Below are 22,868 nucleotides of genomic sequence, written 5' to 3'. Positions count from 1 at the left end.
GGATTTTCAGAAGGCTTCTATAATTTTAATTGCAATGTACACTCTGACTTTCAAAATTATATTTTAGAATTATATTTTTTAAATATATCTGGATTTTGGATAACCAAGGAGGCATTTTTCAGTGCTTACGTATTAGTGGACAAGTTAACATAAATGTAAACAGGGAAACCTATTTTATACTTGGGCTTACCTTTTTGTTATCAGCAAACTGAGGAAACTAGCTCTCAAATTCCTATATAGTCATTGAGTGTATGAAGCTATGTTGACTTAATTTTAATATTGCTGATGCTGTGATGATTGGATCTAATTCTCCTTTTGTTATTCATAGCTTCACACAAGCGAGTTAAATGATGGGTATAACTGGGGACGGCTGAACCTACAATCTGTAACGGAACAAAGCACTTTAGATGAGTTCCTGGCAACTGCAGAATTGGCAGGCACAGAGTTTGTAGCTGGTAAGATATTTTGAATTTAGCATTTATGCACTGTTCTTTGTTATCTCGTTCAGGTTGGAATGCATTTTGACATTTTCAAATTTTTCTGTGCAATTTAATTATATTTGAAATTCTACTTTTTCTGACTGGAAAAATCTAATTAAAATAGTTTATTAGTTTGGATTTGCCTAGACCATTCAGGCCTTCAGTATAATCTGAGTTTTCACACTTGATCTTTAGTTTCCAGACGCTGATACCTAAAACACTGTATGTTGGACAGGCTTGCAGTTTCTGTATATTGTCAACTTTCCTAACTGTTTTGGATTACAAGTTTGGATCAATTGCTCACCATTTTCTTCCTATGTTTAATTTCCCCTATGTCCCTGTTTAAGTAAATAATTCATTTCTCTTTTTTTCTGATTCTAGAAGTATTTCTGGCTACGTTCCCACCACATAAGATCTGCACCACCTTCAAGGGTTTTATGCTCCCTCTGTAAAATGTTTTTTCTGCCATGTTTGCTAGTTTGTAAGCTTTCATGGTGTGTTTGACAGCCTACCATATTTTTTTCTCTGGAGATTGTTCCCATCACCTGCCCTCGAACTCGCAGCTTCACTTTTGTACCACTAGATGGGGATTCATAAGCTCTGGTTGTATAGATCTTGTACCAACTCCTGCAGCATCACTAATGCTTTGCTCTGATTTTCCCTGGGCAGTGCCATGTGAGATCCACTAGTAATGGAAAAAGTTGATACAAGAATGTGATGAAAAGAGTGACAACAAAATGTATGGTATTGTCAACAGTGCACATAGATATAAGACTTTAATATCATGTAAGATTTTTGCTTCTTCACAAAATTTTGTGGCAGATATTTTCATTTATCATTGTATATGTGTGCTGTATATTTGGATGAAGCAGCACGTTAGGGTTAATGCAAATCATTATTTTGTTGATGGCCTAGCAGTATTTATATTTTCATTAAAGAGACTATCTATGGGAGTAGTTTTAGTATGTAGTCGTAACAAAGTTTAAACTTCTATTTTGATAGAGAAGCTGAATGTCAAAATTATTTCTGCTGAGGACAGAACTGGTTTGCTGACAACTGAGGAAAGCAAAAAGATCAAGAAGCTCCAAGAGGAGAACAAGCAGTTTCTGTGCATTCCCAGGAGGTGGGCAAGTGTTTATACGTTTATTCTTGAAAGATTTTGATTTGTGGAAATGATCAGAGTAATTATGGAATGTTTTCTGTGACAAAAATCTCGAGCAGTACATTTTATCGGTTTGATAGTTTTCCTCTTCCAATAATTGATTTTTCTGTTGACTCTTGACCTTGTGTCCACTAACTTACAAGATCCCTTTCAGTGGTCCTTTCCTCTCATTTCAAAATGCAGCTGAAGTAACTTGTTGTTCTGTCATCCTAAAGATCCTTAATGTTTCAGTATTTTAAAAAAAAGCCTTTTGATTTCATGTTTCCAATAAATAGTGGATACAACCCTCCTTCTGAGGTTATGCTCACTTGTGCAAGTAATGATTGTTTCCAGTTGTTCTTGTACCCTTGGTAATGTAGTAAAAAATCAATAATTCTTCAGTTTTCTTTACTCAATACTTTTTATTCCTTGTAATTTTTTCAGCTTTTGAGTTTGCAAAGTATTGTACATTTAATAGTAGCAATATTGATTTGCGTCAATAAAAATGATATACCTTATAAACCTTAAGCTAATTTATGGAATACAAGTATTAACTTGAGTATTATAAAACGTTTCAAACAATTTTGATGTGAACTGAAGTGCAGTCTTTACATCTAATATATTTTTTTTGTTCTATTTTACAAGAAATTTTAGTCAAATGTAACATTAATTTTGTTACTCCTTTTAAATTTGAAATCAATTGCTTCCTTTTCCACTCCTTCAGATTCCCCTATGATCTATCCTTGGGCCTGTCATCAAGCTGCCCTTTGACCCTAGCTCTGCAGATGTCTGCAGATGACACCCGGTTGTACCTCTCCTCCACCTCCCTTCACTACTGCTTGTTAAACTGAATGCCAGACATCCAGTTTTGGATGAGTCGTAATTTCCTCCAGTCTGACCAATATCATCTCTATTCTGAAAATTGCCCATTTCCAGCTCCATAACGTTATCTGTCTCTGCCCCTACTTCATCCCGTCTGCTGCTGAAACCCTTATTTATCCCTTTATCTTTTCTGGACTCCAGTTTGTACCTGAGTTGCCTCCTACTCTCACTTTTCTGTAAACTTGAGATCATAAGCTCTGCTGTCCATATCCTATCCCATACCAAGTCCTACTCATCTATTACTTCTGTCCTTGCTGACCTATGTTGACTCCTGTGGAAAATCATGGATTGTGGTCAAATGATTTCCCATCCTGCACTTTCTGGGCGTGCCTAGTTGCAGAATCAGCCATATTTAGTAGAGTTTTTACAAAATTTACCAATTAAATCATGTTGTGCATTTGGCAAATTTAATGTTGAAGTTCTGTTTTGATTTTTTTCCCAATTGATTGTCTTCTATGTAGACCTTATTGGAATGAGAATACAGCCCCTGAAGAACTGCAACAGGCAGAAAGAGAAAGCTTCTTGGAATGGAGACGACAGCTGGCTCAGTGAGTGTTGTGAATTGTACTACTTATAATTGATCTGATGTGCTCGGTGTCTGTGGTTAGTGTTTTATGAAGTTAACTACTAATTTTGTGCATTAAATTTTCTTAAACTTTAAAATTGAAGAACAATCTTGCTCCTTTGCAACTCCAAGTCTTTGAAACCTGTGAGAAGGCTACTGTGCATCACTGGAATTGTCCTGCTGCCTTTTTAAATCATCTAACAATTTTAGTTCCTTGTCAGATTCAGTGGACTTTCTACTTTGACAATGAACTCGCCTTCAAATATCTATAGAATCCACTCATGAGGAAGAACTGGAGACCTGTTATGTTTTGATGACTTCATGTGTTAATTAAGAATCCTTGAAATTCTAAACCGAAAAATATGTGCCCCTCCCTCTGTTTATAAATGTGCGCCTGGAATTTCTGCCAGGATTCTCCTGATCTCTCGCTGTATCTTTGGGAGAGTGGAAGAAACCCTGGAGATATGGCGTAAATGAGTGTGGGATATTAGTGAATTGACATAGAACACCTCTGATGTAGTTTGGCATCCCTCAACCTCTTCCAAAAATCTCTCAAAACAGCAAAAGTACAAAAATGGCCTTAAAGTTATTCATTAATTTTCTTATTCCTGTGTGAAGAAATAAGAGTCCTAGTGTTACAGATCCTTTCCCCTTTTACTGCGCCAAAATGCCTTGTGATCTGGCACACTAACGTTAACAGCATGGAAGTCGGCTGCGTTTTCTCCAAGCCACAAACATATATGATCTCTCTTTATAAAAACTTTTCTTGGAGTAGTTCTGCTATTTGAGCTGAATGATCACTATGAGTCAACTTCCAGATTCCTTAAACTTAAATGAAGAAAACCATCTTGTAATCCTTTAGCACCATAAAAGATTTTTATTGATATGCACGTTACATTTGTGGAAAACGCATTCATCTTGCATTTAAATCTTACAAGAACAATATACACGTGGATTTTTTTTAAACAATGCTTAAAATTCATTGGCTTTTTTAATGTGTCCAGGCTGGAAGAAGAACGGAACCTGATCCTGACACCGTTTGAAAGGAATCTGGATTTCTGGCGTCAACTTTGGAGAGTGATTGAAAGAAGGTATGATATGTAGAAACTGCATCCCTTGAAATGACCATCCAGATCTGTTATTTTGCTATTCATATCTAGTAGCCATATTGCTGTCAAAAACTAAGAATTCTGAGCAGAATATTTGAAATTACATAGTTGAATAGGCACTTGATTTGGATGTATTTTATAACCGTACCAAATAGTCCTTGAGTTGTGAATTCTGTCCTATTTATTGCTGCATGTTGTGTAACAATCCTCACTTTGTTTTCAGAAAATGGTTACTGTTGGATTTTTTTTAAAAACTGTCCTAGTACACCTTAGACATTCTTCCTCCTTCCTCACCCTCACGTCCCAGCCAGACCACACAGGGTGTCCAGTTTTATTGGGTTACTTTATCACATTTTAAAGTCAATTTTATTTCTTGTATTGTGCATCACTTTCAACTGTTCCAATGCTGCTCTGCAACTTGTACAATAATGATACAAAATGCAGCATGGAAGCTTTTCAGCAGCATCATGTATTCGCTGTTCTGGAGCACCTGCCCTCTACTTGACACTTTCTCCAGGCTTCCTAGCTGAGACTGAGTTCATTGTGAATTGTGTGACAGTAGGGGTAGGTATTGTGCAGGCGATATCAGAGTTTATTACAGAAGATGTTTGTGCAAATGGAAAGCTGATTCCACTGGCATTCCATAGGGCTCAGTGTCGGGTCACTTGCTGTTTGTGGTATATACTGATGATTTAGACTTAAATGTGGGAGGCATGATTGGGAAATTTGCTGATGACACAAAAATTGGCCGTTTAGTTAATAGTGAAGAGGATAGCCGTAGACTGCAGAATGATATCAATGGTTTAGTTGCGTGGACGAGAAAGTGGCAAACGGAATTCAATCCAGAGAAGTATGAGGTAATGTATTTGGGGAGTGCAAATAAAGCGAGGGAATACACAATAAATGGGAGGATGTTGAGAGGGGTAGAAGAAGTGAGACACCTTGAAGTGCATGTCCACAGGTCCCTGAAGATGGCAGGACAGGTAGAGTGGTGAAGAAAACATATGGATTGCTTTAATAAAAGCAAAATACTGCAGATGCTGGAAATCTGAGATTTGGATCTGAATATGGATTGCTTTTCTTCATTAGCCAAGGTATAGAATGCAGTAGCAGGGTTGTGATGCTGGAACTGTATAAAACGCTGGTTAAGCCACAGCTGAGTATTGTGTACAGTTCTGGTCACCACGTTACAGAAGGGGCATAATTGCTGTGAAGACAGTACAGAGAAGATTTACAAGGATGTTGCCAGGGCTTGAAAGTTGCAGCTTTGAGGCAAGATTGGATAGGCTAGGATTGGTTTCCCTGGAACTGAGGAGGCTGAGGGGAGACTTAATTGATGTGTACAAAATTATGAGGGGCCTAGATAGAGTGGAAAGGAAGGACCTGTTTCCCTTGGCGGGGATGTCAGTTACCAGGGGGCACAGATTTAAGGTGATTGGTAGAAGGATTAGAGGGGACATGAGAAACTTTTTCACCCAGAGGGTGGTGGCTGTCTGGAATTCGCTGCCAGGAACAGTGGTGGAGGCAGAAACCCTCAAACATTTACCTGAAGTGCTGTAACCGGCAAGGTTATGGGCCAGGTGCTGGATTGTATTAAAACTGGATGAAAATTTTGAAATGTTGTTTTTATTTTTAATCTGTTAGTGAGTGAAAGTTGCACCACATGATTCTTTGTTGTTTTTGCAGTGATATCATTGTTCAGATTGTCGATGCTAGAAACCCACTGCTTTTCCGGTGTGAGGACTTGGTAAGTAAAAATTTGAATATTGAATTTCCTTTTGCCAGTAGTACAAGGCTTCATATCATTCTAAAATGCAGATACTGTTTTTAATTGGAGCGATTGACCTTGTATTGCTTAGTTCTATACCCATTAAGACCGTAAGCTGCAAATAGTGGTGTGGTTCTATTGTTACTTTATTGTAAAGGCATTTAAAATGTAAGCAAAATTTTCTTTAAAATGTAATAGCATCTGCAGTGATTTGACAACTGCTTCCTAATGACACAGCAGGGTTATACTTCAAAGGATTTGGGTTAATCTGAAGGCTATCTTTCTGTCTAAAGTATGCAGTAAAATACAATTGTCACGTGTTATTGTGAGGCTGGTGGTAATTAACTTCACTACATCGGAATGTTATATCTTATTGTATTTGGAACACTCTTGGTACATTAAAACTATCTATGCAATTTTTTTCTTGTTTCTCTACTCTTACTTTCTGATCGCTTACTTTCTGCTTTGATTTTCTCACCATTCGCATTCTTTAAAAAAAAATTATCATTCACAAATTACATTCCATACAACTTCCAAAACAGTTGCTCCTTTCCTTCAACACATCTTCAGCTGTCTCTGTTGATTTGGTATAATCCGAGCTCTCTTCTGGCTCAATGTTAACCAAAAAGCAGTTACATTTACAGAGCACATTCCATCCAGCTGCCTTGATAGCTGCTTCCTGCTTTCAGTTCCAGCCTCTCCACTCTTAGGTTCTGGCCTCAGTTGTATCTCCAGGTCTGCTAGTGCTCTAGCCATAGTCTACACTTACAGAAGCTGGCATGATCCAGGCTACAGCCCCTTTTTCTGACCTCTTGGAGCACTGGCTTCAACCAGGAGAATTGTGTTATAGGAATCAGATAGGAAAGTGGAGTTGAGGCCACATTTGGATCAGCTATGATCTTAAATGGTGGAGCAGGCTTGAGGGGGCCGAATGGCCTACTCATCCTAATTCACATGTTTGTATGTTTTTACTGGTCAAATAAGTTACAGTATTTAACTCCAGACTGAGAAACTATTCTCTGTGCAAGATACAGGAATATTTTGCTTATACTCTGTTTAGACAAACCAAGATAAAGAGATGGAAAATATGGGTGACATGCAGGGAGAGGAAAACAGGAAGAGAAAGCATTAGTCAGTGAAAGCGAGTAGGGAGGGTGTGCAATTTTTAAAAAAAACCCACGAACACCACAATATGTTTAGTATGTTTAAAAAAGCCAGGCTAGTACTAATCATCCTTGAATGTATTGAACTTGCTCAATGCGTCCTATTATAATTTTGTTAATTTTTCTTTAAATCTTTTGCATTCCCGATGTCCATTCCTAGGAGCGTTATGTGAAGGAGGTTCAAAAGGATAAAGACAACATGATTCTCCTGAATAAAGCTGATCTGCTGACACGTGAGCAGCGGACAGCTTGGGCAAAGTATTTTGACAAGGAAGGTGTGCGGATTGTTTTCTGGTCAGCCACTGCAGAAGGGAAAAGATTAGATGCTGAAGCAAAGGTAAGCTATTAATGGAAGTTTTTAAAAGCTTATTAGAAATAGGAACATAAGGAAAATCAGTGATGAATAAAGGGCAGTTAGCTCAACAAATGTTATCCCTCTAGTACCCTAACTGTCCTATCAGCCTCAACTATATTTCCATCCAATTTTTTTCTTCTACTCAATCTAGTAGATTATTATTTGAGTAATTTGCTATGTGTTATGTCAAGTTATTTTTAAGAAACAAAGTACTTTTCACTATAATGCAATTTAGTCACTGATGGAAGGAGAACTGGTTTCTGGTAAACATTTCCGAGATTATTTAGCTATTGCCTTCAAATAATCCACTGCTATGGAGTTTGTGATGGTGCCATTAGTGCTTTCATTAAAAAATATGCATAATCTTGGTGGATGGCTGCTGAGATTCTGAAGAGGGCAGTTCAAATGTCCTCAGACTATGGGCCATGATGGCTCCACCTCAGACAGCACCATCTCAGCATGGGCTTCAGAAGTCTGGGTCACCCGTCTGTAGGAGTAGTGAAATGATAGAGTGCTGGGGGAGGGAGAAGGAATGCTGCCATCTGGAGAGAGGCCTGTTGATTCCTGCTTCATGTTTTTCATGCCACTATCTCGGTGCATCTGTTCAGGCAGCCCTTCTCAACTGAGGAGTCCACAGCCACCATGGCAACTGTATGAGCTTCCATTGCAGTACTTTTCTCTTCCATGGAAGATGTTGTTTGGATTTCCATTGCAGCAGTTTGTCATTTTATGGAAGCTGCAGTGCCTGTAGTGGAAGCAGTATCCTCCATCATCAGACGCTGCATGATGTCGGCGCCACAGATCACTGGATGGAATTGACTCGCCTCTTCACACTGGAGAGAATTATTTCCAGGCTCAGTGTCAAGCCACAGGATGAGCATCTTCCTAGGAACGATCTGTAAGCTTTCAGGCAGGTTACCCATTTCACCAAGCATTTGCTTTGTTAAATCCATCACCCTCTGAAGCTTGGTCCTGTAGGGTCTCATCAACTACTTTACAAAAAAAACTAGTGGTGTCCCTTCCACCTAATGTGGCTGCTGCCCACTAGTGCCTGGTGCATCCCCATGTGAGGATTGGTGTTCTACCCTATGCTCAGTCACTAGTGGTGTTGGTCACTGAGCGGGTGCCTGCCACAGTGGTAGCAATTGACGCAATGCCATCTTCCTTGTTCTTCACTTCCACAGGGTGCATGGGGGAGTGCTTCCTCTTCTTCCATTTCTTCCAGGGGTGAAGGTGGATCTTGCTTCTGGGAGCCTCCAATGATAAAGCTAAAAGGGTCAGGGTGTAGTGCATGTGGCCACTATAGGGAGATGTTTGTGATGAGACCATATGGAGCTTGAGAGTGAAGATTGGTTTGGGAGATGAAGGATCAGGAATACTCATGGATATGTAAGGAAGGCCACAGACCTCTGGGCAGTCTGCCTCCTGCTCAGCGTGTGACCATGGCATTTCCCACTCTCTCCCTGATCACCACCGGCACTCACTCCTCAAGGGGAGTGATATCATGCAGTCCACGCCATTGGTTAGGTCCTGCTGGCACTTGTTATGTACTGCCTTGTCCTGGAAGAGAAAGTGGTGATTTATAAATGAATGTATTGGCAGATGTGTTCGTGTGAGATACCTCACGTGGTTGAAGAGCTGTGAGATGTGTCTGAAGTATGAGTAGTGCATGTGAAAGGTGCAGTAGTGTGGATTGTGTGAAAGTCAGTGCTTACTTTGAAGGATGAAATGTGGTGAAGTTGTGATGGTGCTGGTGGTGCAGTTAATTGAGCAGTGTGTTTGAGATATGGACTGTTACCATGACCATTTGTGTCAAATCATTAAATTTCTTGCGGCACTTGAGCATGTCCTGGGAATAGAGATCCTGATTGTTGCCTCCTAAGTAATGATCTCCCATATCCGTCATAGCTGTCTCTCTGGCCTCCTTGCCCTTGTGCGGGTGCAGGACATCTTGTGTACCTCTTGTGCCAGTACATCCAGTGCAAACTAATTTCCGTCTATATATTTTTGGAAGGTAGTGAATCCGAATCAATCAGCACCCGCAACTATATCCAAGATCTGTTTCTGTGAAGTTCTTGCAAAGTCTGGCATACATTTTATGAATTTTCCAATGCAACCATTATCTCAACTTTAGAGATTTTATACAGACTGATGTTTCACATGCAGAATGGTGTATTCCTAAAATATTGTATTAATATGCTTCCAATGAAATGGTATACATAGATGTTCTTGTGCTTGCTTTCTTTGCTTCCCACTTCACCTAGTGATTTGACAATTCTAATCAGGCAGTCTGAGCAAGGGCCTTCCCCATAAGTGATGGAAAGTGATGTCACACTTGTGAATAAGCACACTTGATGGATGATTTCAGTACACACATATTGATAGAGCTCTCTGATCAGCTGCTTGCCTACCCAGCCACAATTTTAGTAAGGGAAAGATGCAGGCAACTTTGAAAGGAGGGGTTAAAATTAAGGAGGCAAGAAGGGGGGAAATCTAAATTAAATATATAAACATAAAAAGCCACACTGTCATTTTTCACTATTCATTTTGTGTGTGTTAGAATTTATTTTAGTGAAACTAGGCAGTTTCCCGCTTGACTTGTTTTAGTAATGGAATTTCTTTATTGATAGTTTGATTATGCGACAGCTCTAAAGAATGTCTGAGTTCTGGCTGCTGCATATTGAATTGAATGTTGCTATATGTTACTGGAAAACTGGAAATTATTTTAATGTTTTGTCCACACTTGAATATTTGTGTGCCTTGTATCTCTTTCAAATGCGTTTTTAGTGGACTAATTAGTTACAATCTGTGTCCTGAGTTTTCTACAACTAACCACAAATGTCATATTTCACTCTAAATGTTTCTGATTTTCAAAATGCTTAGGAGAAAGAATCAGAGAGAGAAAGGAGTGAAGATGAAACAGAAGGCTCAAGAGAGCCTTGCAGTCATTTTGATGCTGGAGAAGACTTATGGCCTACTTGTGACACAGGTGAAGGTGACAGTAGTGAATATGAAGATTGTGAAGATAATGAATTTTGGGAATCTTGTTCAGAAGATGAGAAGAAAAATATGAGTCAATCTGATATTGAGGGCCTGACTGTTCTTGCTAACATAAATCATACCTCCACTGATGGCTGTGTGGACTGCACCAATGATAATGACAGGACTGCATATGCTTTAAGCTCCAATACAACACAATTTATTAAAAAATGCATCAGTAACTCAAGCCATCTGATGCAGCGAAATGAACTGTTGGAGATTTTTAAAACTTTGCACAAAGGAAATCGTGTGAAAGATGATGAAATCACAGTGGGCTTAGTGAGTCAATACTTAAGTGTCTTTGATTCCCTTCTGTGTGTTTTTTTTGTCTTTATTGCTTAGAATGTGGTGGGGGAGGGGAGTAGGACAAAAAAGCCATTTAGTCCACCCATCTGGCACTTCAGCGGGTCCTGTTCAATATTTTTGTTTCCTTTCTTAAAATGTATTGTAGTTCTTTTTCTTTAATGTTTTATTTGTGCCTTTATTCCTTCTTTCCCATTCCCGACTGATATTTTTATTCTAGTTTTTTTTTACTTTTGTAATTTTTTTTTGTTGCTTGAAGAGAAGATGGGATAGAGCTGACAAGCTAGAGAACAACCAAGAAGGGATGGTAGAAGCAAAAGTGAAAAACTGAGAGATCAAGTTGGTGGTAGGGGGTTGGTTGGGGAGGGGGTCTGCGGGTCAGCGGCGAGTGAAGAATCAAGAATTTGGTTACAAAGGGTAGGTCATGAGGTGACCAGGCAGGTGGCTGAAGGAAGCTGGCAAATATGTTAGTGGATTAAGCAGTTTTTAGAAGGTGTGGTATTGGGGGTGGATAGAAACCTGGTAAAGTTGGCTATTTGGGCTTGGAGTTAGCTGATATGCCAGATGGAGAGAGTGCACAGAATTTCAGTTGTCCAGTGGACAAACTTTTGCATAAAGTTATGGATTAAAATTGTTAGTGATTGGCATCAATTGGAATATTTCTAACATTTCATTGGCATGAGGTAAGTTGGGTTAATAATTTAAAAAATTTTTGAGACCATGCTTAACTTTTTTTAAAGCTTGTATTTATTTAGAGTATATACAATTGACTCATCATAACATGAAATCACGAAATGGCATATTATCCTAAAAAAAAGTAGTGTCGGCTGATATGTGCAAGTTAGTTTTACATGTCATATGATCCAAAATATAAAAAAGCACAGTTTATTTTACGCTTTGAGATTCTATTTACATTAAACTGATTTCAGTAGATGTGAACTCTCCATCTTGACATCATTAGTGTGAATTCATAATTGTAAAAATCCCAAATATAGCTATCTTTTTTATTTGTTTTTTCAATAGAAAAATGCTTCAAGTATGCCATTCTACTCTGATGCTTACCCCTTTTTAGTTAAAGCCAATCTTAGAAATGAGATGTTTAAAGTTTGATGTATTTGAACATGTGTTTCTTTTATAAGCACTTGCCTCAGTGTCATACTACCTTATTGGCTCCTGGAAATAGATGTTTAAAGCAGTAGTCTCCGATGTTCATTTCTACAAATAATGATGGATCATGCATTTCAATGTGCTTCCATTTTGGCATTGCATGATGTAAATTGAGAATGTTTGTTCACTATGAATGGATGGATCTGAGATCATTGCATTGTGTCTGTGTTGGTATTCACATTTTAATTTGTTTGATAGGTGGGGTATCCAAATGTAGGCAAAAGTTCAACAATCAATACTATTCTTCAAAATAAGAAAGTTTCTGTATCTGCAACTCCAGGTCACACCAAACACTTTCAGGTAATTTTTACTGACGTCCTTTAGTGCTGGATTTTTCTCTCTCAAATTTATTTGTTGAAGTATTTCAAACAATATTGAATATTGTAGAAATGGAACTTTTTTCTACTTTTTCCATGTCAAGATCAAGCATTTCTAGATTGATTACAACACATGTTAAATGCAGAGTAGGGCTCCACCTGCATCAATCTATAATATACTTTGACATTTCAGCAGATGCCAAATGCACCAGTATGACCTTTTCATTTGCCAGATTTGCTGTTATGCATGGCTGCTAATTTACTTAAAATTATAAACTATGGACTTGTGTCCACAAAAAATTGAATTGATACTGTCTTAATCAAATTTATAGCTTTACAACCATCTGAGAGTGGTTGGTTTCATTCCCTCAGTCTAGGCACACAGTGCCAGAGTGAAGGGCAATGTTTCAACTTTCGATTATGAATTATGTTCTTTTTGACTTTTTATTCAGCATTTTCTAGTTTTTTTCACACACAGTGCAGATGTGTAATATCGTTAAATAGTTCTCTGGTTAAGTTTGAGCAGATGATGCATCAAGCATTTGAGTAGAATATTGAATCCAATCTTAAAATGACTTCATCTAACTCTTAATACTGAGTAATTTTCTTTTAGACATTGTATGTGGAGCCTGGTTTATGCTTGTGTGACTGTCCAGGCCTTGTGATGCCATCCTTTGTCTCGACCAAAGCGGAAATGGTCTGTAGTGGAATTTTACCCATAGACCAGATGAGAGACCATGTTCCACCTGTCTCTTTAATATCCTTTCCAGAAAGTTAAACATCTAGCTTGGTTGAATTTACATAATATGTTAACTAAGAAAGAATCTTCTGTATTAGAGAACAGCATTCCTTTTAAAAAGGACCAATACCCTTGACAAGAATTTCAATGGGAGAAATGGTTATGAATTTCTCTTTTCCTGAGAAGAGCCTTTTTTTAGTTAAAAATGCAACCTCTGTATCTGGACTCTTGGCCAGAAAAAGAATATGCTTGAATTTTTTTTTTTACATTTATGGCAAACTGTCAGTAAACTGAAAGGGAATTGGTTTACATCTGTTGGAAGGGTGTTGAACTCTCCATAATCATGCAGTGCGATATAGAGCAAATGATAGATCATGTAAGTAAGCCTTTATGCTTGAGATGTCCTATTTAGAGTTGCCATGAGCCTGCATTTCAACTGACAAAACTGAATAGTTCTTATCAAAATGGAAGCATCCTTAGTTTATTCATGTTGGGGACAGAGGAGGTGGATATTGGCAGAAAGTGAATTTCAATAGTTTCTTCCTCTCCTCTCCCAAAAGTATTGTGATTTAGAACTCATTTCCACATGGTTATATATTTGTCTTTTAGGGCATGTGTGATACTGTGTACATAAAATAAGTTTTTTGCAGAATAATTTTTGGGTTCTTCTAATTAAATTAGATTTTATAGGTTGAAAATGTCATAAGTTTTTGAATAAGGATAAGGATAGTGGAAAATAAATATTTTTACATTTCCTTCCTGTGTGCTGATTTATGTTGACCTGGAATTTGCAGTCAACAGCAAAGTGACGGCGATCTTTGCTGACCTCATAGAAAGCTGCCCACAAAGATCTAGCAAGCCCTGCGGTATGGGTTTCACCTTTCCCCTGAGCTTAATTTCATTTATGTGCCAGCTACAGGGATTTCTGGAGTCTGGCAACAGTGATGTCGTCAAGCAGCCATTATTGAATTCTTGCAGGCTGCAAATTGGGAAGTAACAAGCTGGTTTTATCATTCACTTTTTATATTTTACAGAAAGTGAAATAAAAATTGGGATACAAACATGGGATTAAGGTAGAAGCTGAAATATAAACTTAAAAAAATTAAAAATCTTGGAATTATTATGGAATGGAGAAGTTTGATATTCCACAACTATAAAATTAGTTTTTAATGGCCAGAATTGTTCAGTAGTTATGATTTAGTACGCTGTTAAAAACCCAGTTATAACTCATTCAAGGCTTAACTTTTTCAAGGGTTTTTACAGCGAGAATATTGTGTAAAAAAAAAAATGGGTGTTCACATCAATTCAGTCATTTCTAATCGATTTCCAACTGTGAGGTCTTCAGCATACCCTGAGGAGGAATGGGGTATCATGACAGCAGCTTCTGGATTTCCATGTTTAACTACACGTGTGTGGACACCAGAAGTTGCTGTCAGTTTGACAGAATAATGACTGAGTGCTGACAGTTTTTGTTGTCATTTCAGCCACAAAATCAGGCCATTATCTCCATACTAAAATGTGAACTCTATAATGTGAAAACATACTTTCCTGTATAAAATGTACATGTGTAATGATGACCTTACCCCTCCGGAATTAGTCATGGATATTGAAGTATATAAGAGTGAACACGTTAGCTGTAGTTCTTGCAGTGAGACATTGTTATAGACCAGTTGCAAATTAAATTGTGCTATGCAGCAGAAGCTAAGTGAAGGGTAAAGGTTAAAAGAAGTAATAAAAGTAGAAGCGCTGAGTTTAGAGCATTGTTAATTTGGATCACTGTTACATGGTAGTACTGCCGGAAAGAACAAGAGGCTGATCACCTGAGTTTCTGATTTCAGCCATGATGCTTGGGAAGGAATTTCACTTAATGGAAGCTAGAGGCTGGAAATTCAAAACTGGGAAACTCTCTGTTGCCTGCTTTAAGGTGCTTCCTCATTATGGTCTGGGGAAACATTTTCTATTATCTTTAATATGTGTGGGGCTTGGGCTGAATGGTGAATAGAAAAAAACAGCAGGAGCAGGTATGTGTTATAGAAAGACTCCATTCTCCTAACTCACTGTAATGGAAGCCACAGGTGCTGGTGTTTTGGTACTAGTGAATCTTTTTCAAAAGCCTGTGGCATGTTTTATGCATTTCTATTTTCCAAAAATTCTGCTTTTCTCTACATGGATATAAAAGATTTTAGATATAACTTCTTGCCCTTTCCTCCTTGGTTGTATTTTTCTCATTCTCTCATTTTTAATATAAGACTTGCCTATAACCCTGGATTTTGCAACTTTGAAGTGCACATAAAAGATTTGCACACTGTAATCCTCAATGATTGAAAGAATCAGTCTTTTCGAGTGGGAAACTAGGGGATTCCCAAAAGCCTACTGAGGAGAAACTTTGAACAATCTTGCATTTTTGTTTTGTCATCGGTTGTGTAACAACTGCATTCCTTATACCCTGAATTCAATCAACTTTACACTTGGCAATAAAGTTAGAAGTGTATTTGAGCATGGGTGTATAGATCATGATGTAGAGGACTTAATACAGTGAATGTGCTCTCAGGAATAATAGGATACTGCAGTAGAACTGCTTCTGTGACTATCACGTTTTACAATTTGAGTTTCTTCAGATTCTTTTTCTTGTGCTTAATGCAAAGGCCAGCCCCTATAGGCAAGTTCTTCTTTCTTCTGAATTGAAGTATAACAGAGTGCATAATATTCTGGGATAGCATGTCTTGGGAAAAGAACAAAATAATCTGTCTCTAGATGTAGGTGTAGGATTCCCACTATATGTCTAAGCAAATTAAAGTAGTATTGGTCATGCCAGAAGCTTTCATAACAGACTGATCCATCAAAACATTTATTCACAGATTGTTTCTAAAATAGCTGTCAGTGACAGCAAGTGATGAACTGGTTCAAACGCTTCTTAATAAATCAATTAAATTCTTTTGAATCACTTTCTTTATAAATCTTTATGAAAAAGATGGCCTAATGTTCCTTAGAAGAGGAGTAGCCAGTTGATCTCTGCTGGTTAGTCTTTTAATGGTCTTGCCTCTAAGTCTGTTGTGGTTAGATCAAAACTGAGTAACCAGAACATCAAAAACTTTAGACTATTATGGTCAGATTAATGCATGTGAGTCTTTTGCAATTATTTGTGGTGAGCCCACTGATGCACAAGACAACTATGTGCTGCATGTTTTGTTTTATTTTGGGCTGAATTTTAAGAGTGCGCTGAAGTTTGCGACGGCGCGCCCTGGCGGCGTGCATCCCACGCGGATGCGCCGTCCTTGAGTTCCCGTGATATTACGTGCAGGGGCTCATTTTAAATTGAGGGCGGCCGCTCCGCTATGACGTAGAGGGGGTGGCCGCTGTGTCCCCAGCAACAGTGTCCTGCGTCACCACATAGCCGCCGGTGCCATTTTTAAAGGGCTTTAAGCCTTTACAATTAATTTTAATTTTTAAAGGTGTATGATTGTAAAATTTTATTAAATAATTGTTTTGATGGAGGCCCATCCCCAATACCTCCAATGATCATTTTGTTGCCCGAAATGACCAACTTTTTCAAATACCCAAACTTTCTCTTCCCCCCCCCCCCCCCCCCCCCCAATCATTTGCCCTTCAACCCCTCCCACCATCCCCACATTCAATCAAAATTGTTCCCCCCCGGGTTTTCGCCTCGGAACTCCATACAGAGTTCCGAAGGCGCGCAAATGCCAATAGGACGCCATAAAATTGGCGTAGGATGGCCGCCGCCTGCAGGTAAGTTAATTTAAATATAATCAAGGTTCATTTTAATATGGAGATGAAGGGCCCGCCGCCAAGTCGCGGGGGGGGGGTGCGCACCAAGGTCCCTCCGCCGTTGATATGCGGCGGGCCCTTTTTGACGTTGTGAGTCGAGGCGGGCCTCTCCCTACAGAATTTTACCAGCCCCCACATCGAGACCCGTGGCATCGAGGGGCCTGTAAAATTCAGCCCTTTATTGTTTGGTAAGGCCAAAGATGTACAGTCAGGAAAGCTAAAAACAGTGCTCGCAGACTGCATTCACTTAGCTGTTATTACACCAGTTTCCTGAGAGATACTCAAAACAGTTTCAAAATATGGTGCAGATTTCAACAAAGTGTTTGCTTTCATGAGTGACAATGCAACTTACATGACAAAATCTTTCAAATCTGTGCATCAAAGTGTAATGCCTAATACTATCTATATTACATGTAATGCACATGTAATTTCTCTTGTCATTGAGCTGTGGAAAAACGAGTTTGGTAAAGTCAACAAACTGGTCAGCTACATTAAAAAGATCTTCAAACACTGCCCTAGCTGCAAGCTTCGATTCAGGCAACACATTGCAAATGTGTCTGAAATTGGGAAACAAAACATCATCTTTCCTCCAGAGGCAGTAATTGCATGTTTGAATTTTTGGTTTTGAGCAGTACAGTATCATGCAGTTCACTTGAAATACTACTCTGATTTCATCTCAGGCTCACACTGACAGTGCAAACAGAGGTTTTAACAGACATTGTAACCCTTCTAGCGATGCTCAGCTTAATGAGGAGGTTGTTTGTTTTCAAGAATGCTTCGCGAATGATGGATATAATCGCTTGGTTTGAATCTCGACACGTCACAATTCACAAAGCTTATCATAAAGTAATGGATCTACTGTTCTGGGCTGAAGCACAGTCAAACGAACAACACTCTGACGCTGAATTAAATGCCTGTGCACAACAGGTATTTATTTGCATGGCAAAGAAGCTTAAACAATATTACTACTACGGGGAAGAGTCAAACGGTGAAGAAAAAGCAGCTCAGCGGTTTCAACAACCACCTTCGGTGTTCCTGAAAGCTGTGCATATCTTTAACCCTGCACAAATGCACCTGCTGATGGTGGATTTAAACTCATTTGATGCGACTCCTGGCCCTGACCAGAACTGTCGGCTGGAGATTCCTGCTTTTAAAAGCATTGCACAAGGAGAGTGTACTTTGCCTGTGCTGCAGTTTTGGAACTCTGGAATGCAGAATCCCCCACCTTGCAAGGCTAGTATGACGCTGTCTAACAATTCCAATAAACTCATTGGACGTGGAGAGAGCTGTGTTTAAACACAGTCGGGTGTTCACAGCACAGAGACAGGGAATGAAGAAAGACAGTTGCATGTTCCTCCATACTTACATTAAAACACTGACTTCAGTGAGTAAACAATGTGAGCTGTTTATAATCAGTTGCTTACAATAGTTTTGAGTATGCAATAAAAATGCCATTTGAAACTAGAAACGTTCCTTTGTCTTTTTTTGTTTTAATTTGATCATTTTCATGGTTTGTTGTGACAGCATGAAATTTATTATTTAAGTACGTGAAATACGTAAAAATGTTGACTGAAATTTGTAAAATTTGAGCGTAAGTTTTGTAGGGCCCTGGTCATGAAAACATGGGATAGCCACTAGTGTGGTCTGTGTTAGGGCTATCCTGATTAGCATATCTTCTCTTCTTTGGCCTCCTTGTCTCAAGACAATGGGCAAGCGGCGAGAGGTGGTCAGTGGTTTGTGAAGCAGCGCCTGGAGTGGCTATAAAGGTCAATTCTAGAGTGACAGACTCTTCCACAGGCGCTGCAGATAAAACTGGTTGTCGGGGCTGTTACACAGTTGGCTGTCCCCGTGCACTTCTGTCTTTTTATATATTGGTGATTAAAAGTCCAGTGGCACATTTTAAACTGTTTCTAACAACAGGATAGACTGAGCCTTCTCTTACTTGCTTATAATAAGGCAATCAAGTACTATTCTTTCTGACTCTGTATATTTCTTTTCGTGTAATTGACATCACTGAACTGAGTCATTCTATTACATAGAATGTAATGTAGGGCGGTGCAGTGGTTAGCACCGCAGCCTCACAGCTCCAGCGACCCAGGTTCAATTCTGGGTACTGCCTGTGCGGAGTTTGTAAGTTCTCCCTGTGTCTGCGTAGGTTTTCGCCGGGTGCTCCAGTTTCCTCCCACAGCCAAAAAAACTTGCAGGTTGATGGGTAAATTGGCCATTATAAATTGCCCCTAGTATAGGTAGGTGGTAGGAGAATATAGGAAAGGTGGGGATGTGGTAGGAAAATGGGATTAGTATAAATGGGTGGTTGATGGTCGGCACAGACTCGGTGGGCCGAAGGACCTGTTTCAGTGCTGTATCTCTAAAAATAAATAAATAGCTATGAGCCAGCCTGTGGGAGACCTGATTTAAGCTATTTTGCATATTCTACCTAGCAGGTCAGTTTCAGTGTAACCAATTTTAAATTGGTTAGAATGCTTTCCAGCTGTATAATGTGAAAAGGGAAAATTAAAATGTAGAGTTTTTTTAATACTTGACTGTTTAATTGTTTTTGCTTTAATGAGCAGTCCTCTTCCCACCCTTCATCTCCCACAAAAGTTAGTTTTAGTTTAAACTTCTCTAGATCCACCAAATCATTATACCAGTGTCATACTGTTACCCCAGTGCCACTCTTCAATTTTTGTGCAGGGGCAAGATCATTTCCTATTGACGTTTATTAACAATGAAATATTCACAGTATGGGAAATCTCTCAAAAAAACAAACCCAAATTAAACTGTTTCCTTTTACCTATCGTATTCAAACTAATAAATTCAGTGTTGCTAATCTTTAGAAACTGTGATCACCACATGCAGCTGTCATTCTTTCCTGGAGTACAAATATGAGTTATCTACTTGAAAACAAAACTATTTGCCTATTACAATACTAAAACACCACATAGATTCTGTTGTGATTATATAAATATGAAAAACTGGATTGACAGATATATCAACAAATGCAAAGGAAATAGACATTTGATATGGGTGTCGGCCCTTTAAGCATTGTTCTGACAAAGGAGCTATACTCCAAATGTTAATCTATTTCTGTTTTTCAGATGCTTACAAACTTTTTAGCTTTCCTGAACAGTGAGTGGGCCTGATTAGACATTACATATTTGTGGCTTTGTAGTTTGACAATGGGAGCAAATAATTTGATTTAAGCAGCTAGAACTGAAATATCCCTTGACAGTAAGATTTGGCCTTAACTTGGTTAATAGAAATCTGTTTTCAATGCAGTCATTTCTGTAAAAGTTTTTTATTTATCAGGACCTTTTATTGTGTAGTCAATGAATTGTAGTGAAAAATGTATATACAAGTTCCATGACTGGTTATATTTTGAGAAAATTTTAAACTAAACATGCTGTAAGAGTACTTCATCTCCTATCGGCATTAATTTCATAGTGCTCTGCTTACTGATTTTCTAACTCAAGAATGTGTTGAAATCCTTGGAATCATTGACAAAGCTATTTGCTCTCTACTTGAGCACAGTGGCATGGAAAAGAATGGAGAAGATGAGAATTTAATTTAATTTATTGCTATTTTGAAAGGGTGAATAAATGAGATTGTCCGTCTGAATTATTTTTGGTTACATTAAATTTGTCATGTATGTTGTATTTATGGATAACGTTCATCACTGTGTGCCTTCATAATAGATTTAATGCTTGGATTCCAATTTAGAAGTGATCAGTAAAGAGCATAATCTTGGATTTTGTAATCCTCATTTGTATTTTTTCCTAATAGTTTGTGGTTGCTCTTCACATTATCTTCCTACCTGTACCTATCTCCTCAGAGCCAGTTACTTGTATTTCTCTTGACTTAGTCAAAATAATTACAAAAGTGCCTTGCTACATATTGTGGGTTACAGTTATCACCATCAATATTTAAAGCGCACATATATTGAGTTCCTTGACTAAGCTATGTCTGCCAGCATATTCCCAGGCATGTTTTGGAAGCTGCATATGGAATTAATATCATCCGACCCAGAGAAGATGAAGATCAAAGTAGACAGCCTACTTCGGAGGAGTTATTAACTGCCTATGGATGTAAGTCTTTAATAAATGATCTATTACTATTCTCATTGTATTTAAATTGTGGATGATCACTTTAAATATGCCATTGTCTGGCTTCACAAGACGATTAGTAGTCTGGTTTTAATTTAGCACTAATTATTAAAATCAGCATCTGAAATTTGAAGTATCTATTTGTACTTGTCTTACCACTTTATACGTTCTCTTCATGGCTTTTCTTCCAACCATTCATCATGAAAAATGCAGGAGTGGAACTAATTAACAGTGTTGTATTATTACGCCAGTCCATTTTTCTTCCTGTCGGGGAATATTTTTCTCCTCCTCCTATGTCCCACCAGGAACTGAATTTGAGGGAGAATGCACATCATATACGTGCAATGGATCTGTTGTATGTGATTAGAATAGTGTAGGGAGGTCAAGAGGGGGAATTTAAGTGGTGAATCATAGGTAGATCAGAATCACATTTGTGGACAAAATTGAAATTTCTTTTTGGTCTCTTCCCCAAGATACTTATTAACTGCTTCTGTAACAGGGGTCCGCATCGTGATTTTTGACTTCTAACTGTTCTTTCCCCTCTCCATTGTTTGGCTCGGTGCTGTTGAGCGGCCCATTTCTAATCTCTAGCTTGAACAAAAAGTTTATACCCAAAATATTAACATGACTCCTCATTTCAAATGCCTGCCCTGCATATTAATCATTTTCTGTTTTTAGCTTATATGCAGAGAGACTATACCCTTGCGTTGCTGTAGAATGTGAGTAGGTTAAAGTTGCCACTTGATCATTTTATTAGTGGCCTGACCTTCTTGATATTCCATTGAAGAGGAGAATGTAATGTAGAGATTGTCATAAAGTGAACTCACAACTGCCTTCTGAATTCCTGTGCCGTTTGTCTTCTCATTTCTGTTCTACTTGAAAGAGGAAGAAAATTTAATTGAATCTCTTGGCAGAAAATTTCTCTGCTAACGCTTTTATTTAATGCCATATTTTTCAAATATGCTTGTATTTTTTGTTTCGGTTGGACAACTTGGTAACACGAGTATAATTTATTGCTTTGTTAAGAACATAGCACTACTTATTATGGAAAAGTCCAATAAAGAGTTCAGTAACTGTCAATTATCCAATATATTGCTATCTTACAGACATGAGAGGTTTTATGACTGCACATGGACAACCAGATCAACCTAGAACAGCTCGATATATTTTGAAAGATTATGTAACAGTGAGTAAACTGTTTGACTGTACAGTTTTATTAATGTTTGCACTGGTACATGATTACTTGCAAATGGATGTCCTTTTGCTGTCATTGCTGTAAAGAAAATTGTTTGGATGGACCAATAGGTTAGGCATTCTTTTTTTTCTTGCATCTTTAAATGGGGAAACTTGCTACTCTAAATGCAGAAAGCAGTGATGAACGGTTATCAGATCAGAGTGAAGTATAAGGTGGTGTCTTGCAGGAATTACCATTAACACCACTGTTTTTGATGTATATTAATGACTTGGACTTGGGTATACAGGACTTAAATTAAAAGTTTGCAGAATGACACAGCTTGGAAATGTAGTAAACAATGAGGAGGATGGTAACAGATTTCCAGAGGAGTCAGACTGATGAAATTGGCAGATACAGTTTAATGCAGGGAAGTGTAAAGTGATACATTTTGAAAGGAAAAATGAGAGGTGCAATATAAATTAAATGCACAATTTTAAAGGGTGTGCAGGAACAGAGACACTTGAGGGTTCATGTACACAGATCTTTAAAGTTGGTGGGACAATTTGCCAAGGGAAGGTTAAGGAGAGGTATGATAGAGGTGTTTCAAATCATAAATGATTCTGACAAAGTAACTAAGGAGAAACTGCTTCCAGTGGCAGAAGGGTTGGTAACCAGGAGATACAGATTTAAGGTAACTGGCAAATAATCCAGAGGTAGATGAGGAGAAAACATTTTATGCCGTGAGCTGTTATGATCTGCAAAGCATTGTTTGAAAGGA

At 38.4% G+C, this 22,868-nt stretch overlaps 1 protein-coding gene across 1 annotated transcript in view; it reads left to right on the top strand.

The window, feature by feature from the left end:
* Positions 1-22,868, top strand: part of lsg1 (large 60S subunit nuclear export GTPase 1) — a 28,443-nt gene that overhangs the window by 3,441 nt on the left and 2,134 nt on the right. The window contains exons 2-12 of the mRNA XM_068042283.1: positions 329-455; positions 1,482-1,602; positions 2,964-3,050; positions 4,072-4,158; positions 5,863-5,923; positions 7,268-7,444; positions 10,346-10,780; positions 12,170-12,271; positions 12,902-13,045; positions 20,775-20,898; positions 22,023-22,102. Of these exons, the coding sequence (XP_067898384.1) occupies positions 329-455; positions 1,482-1,602; positions 2,964-3,050; positions 4,072-4,158; positions 5,863-5,923; positions 7,268-7,444; positions 10,346-10,780; positions 12,170-12,271; positions 12,902-13,045; positions 20,775-20,898; positions 22,023-22,102 (1,545 nt within the window). The remainder of the gene's footprint in view (positions 1-328; positions 456-1,481; positions 1,603-2,963; positions 3,051-4,071; positions 4,159-5,862; positions 5,924-7,267; positions 7,445-10,345; positions 10,781-12,169; positions 12,272-12,901; positions 13,046-20,774; positions 20,899-22,022; positions 22,103-22,868) is intronic.

Source organism: Heterodontus francisci, chromosome 11 (assembly GCF_036365525.1).
Source record: "Heterodontus francisci isolate sHetFra1 chromosome 11, sHetFra1.hap1, whole genome shotgun sequence".
NCBI lineage: Eukaryota > Metazoa > Chordata > Chondrichthyes > Heterodontiformes > Heterodontidae > Heterodontus > Heterodontus francisci.
Note: the sequence above shows the minus strand (reverse complement) of the source record. Positions and strands in the feature narration are given on the sequence as shown.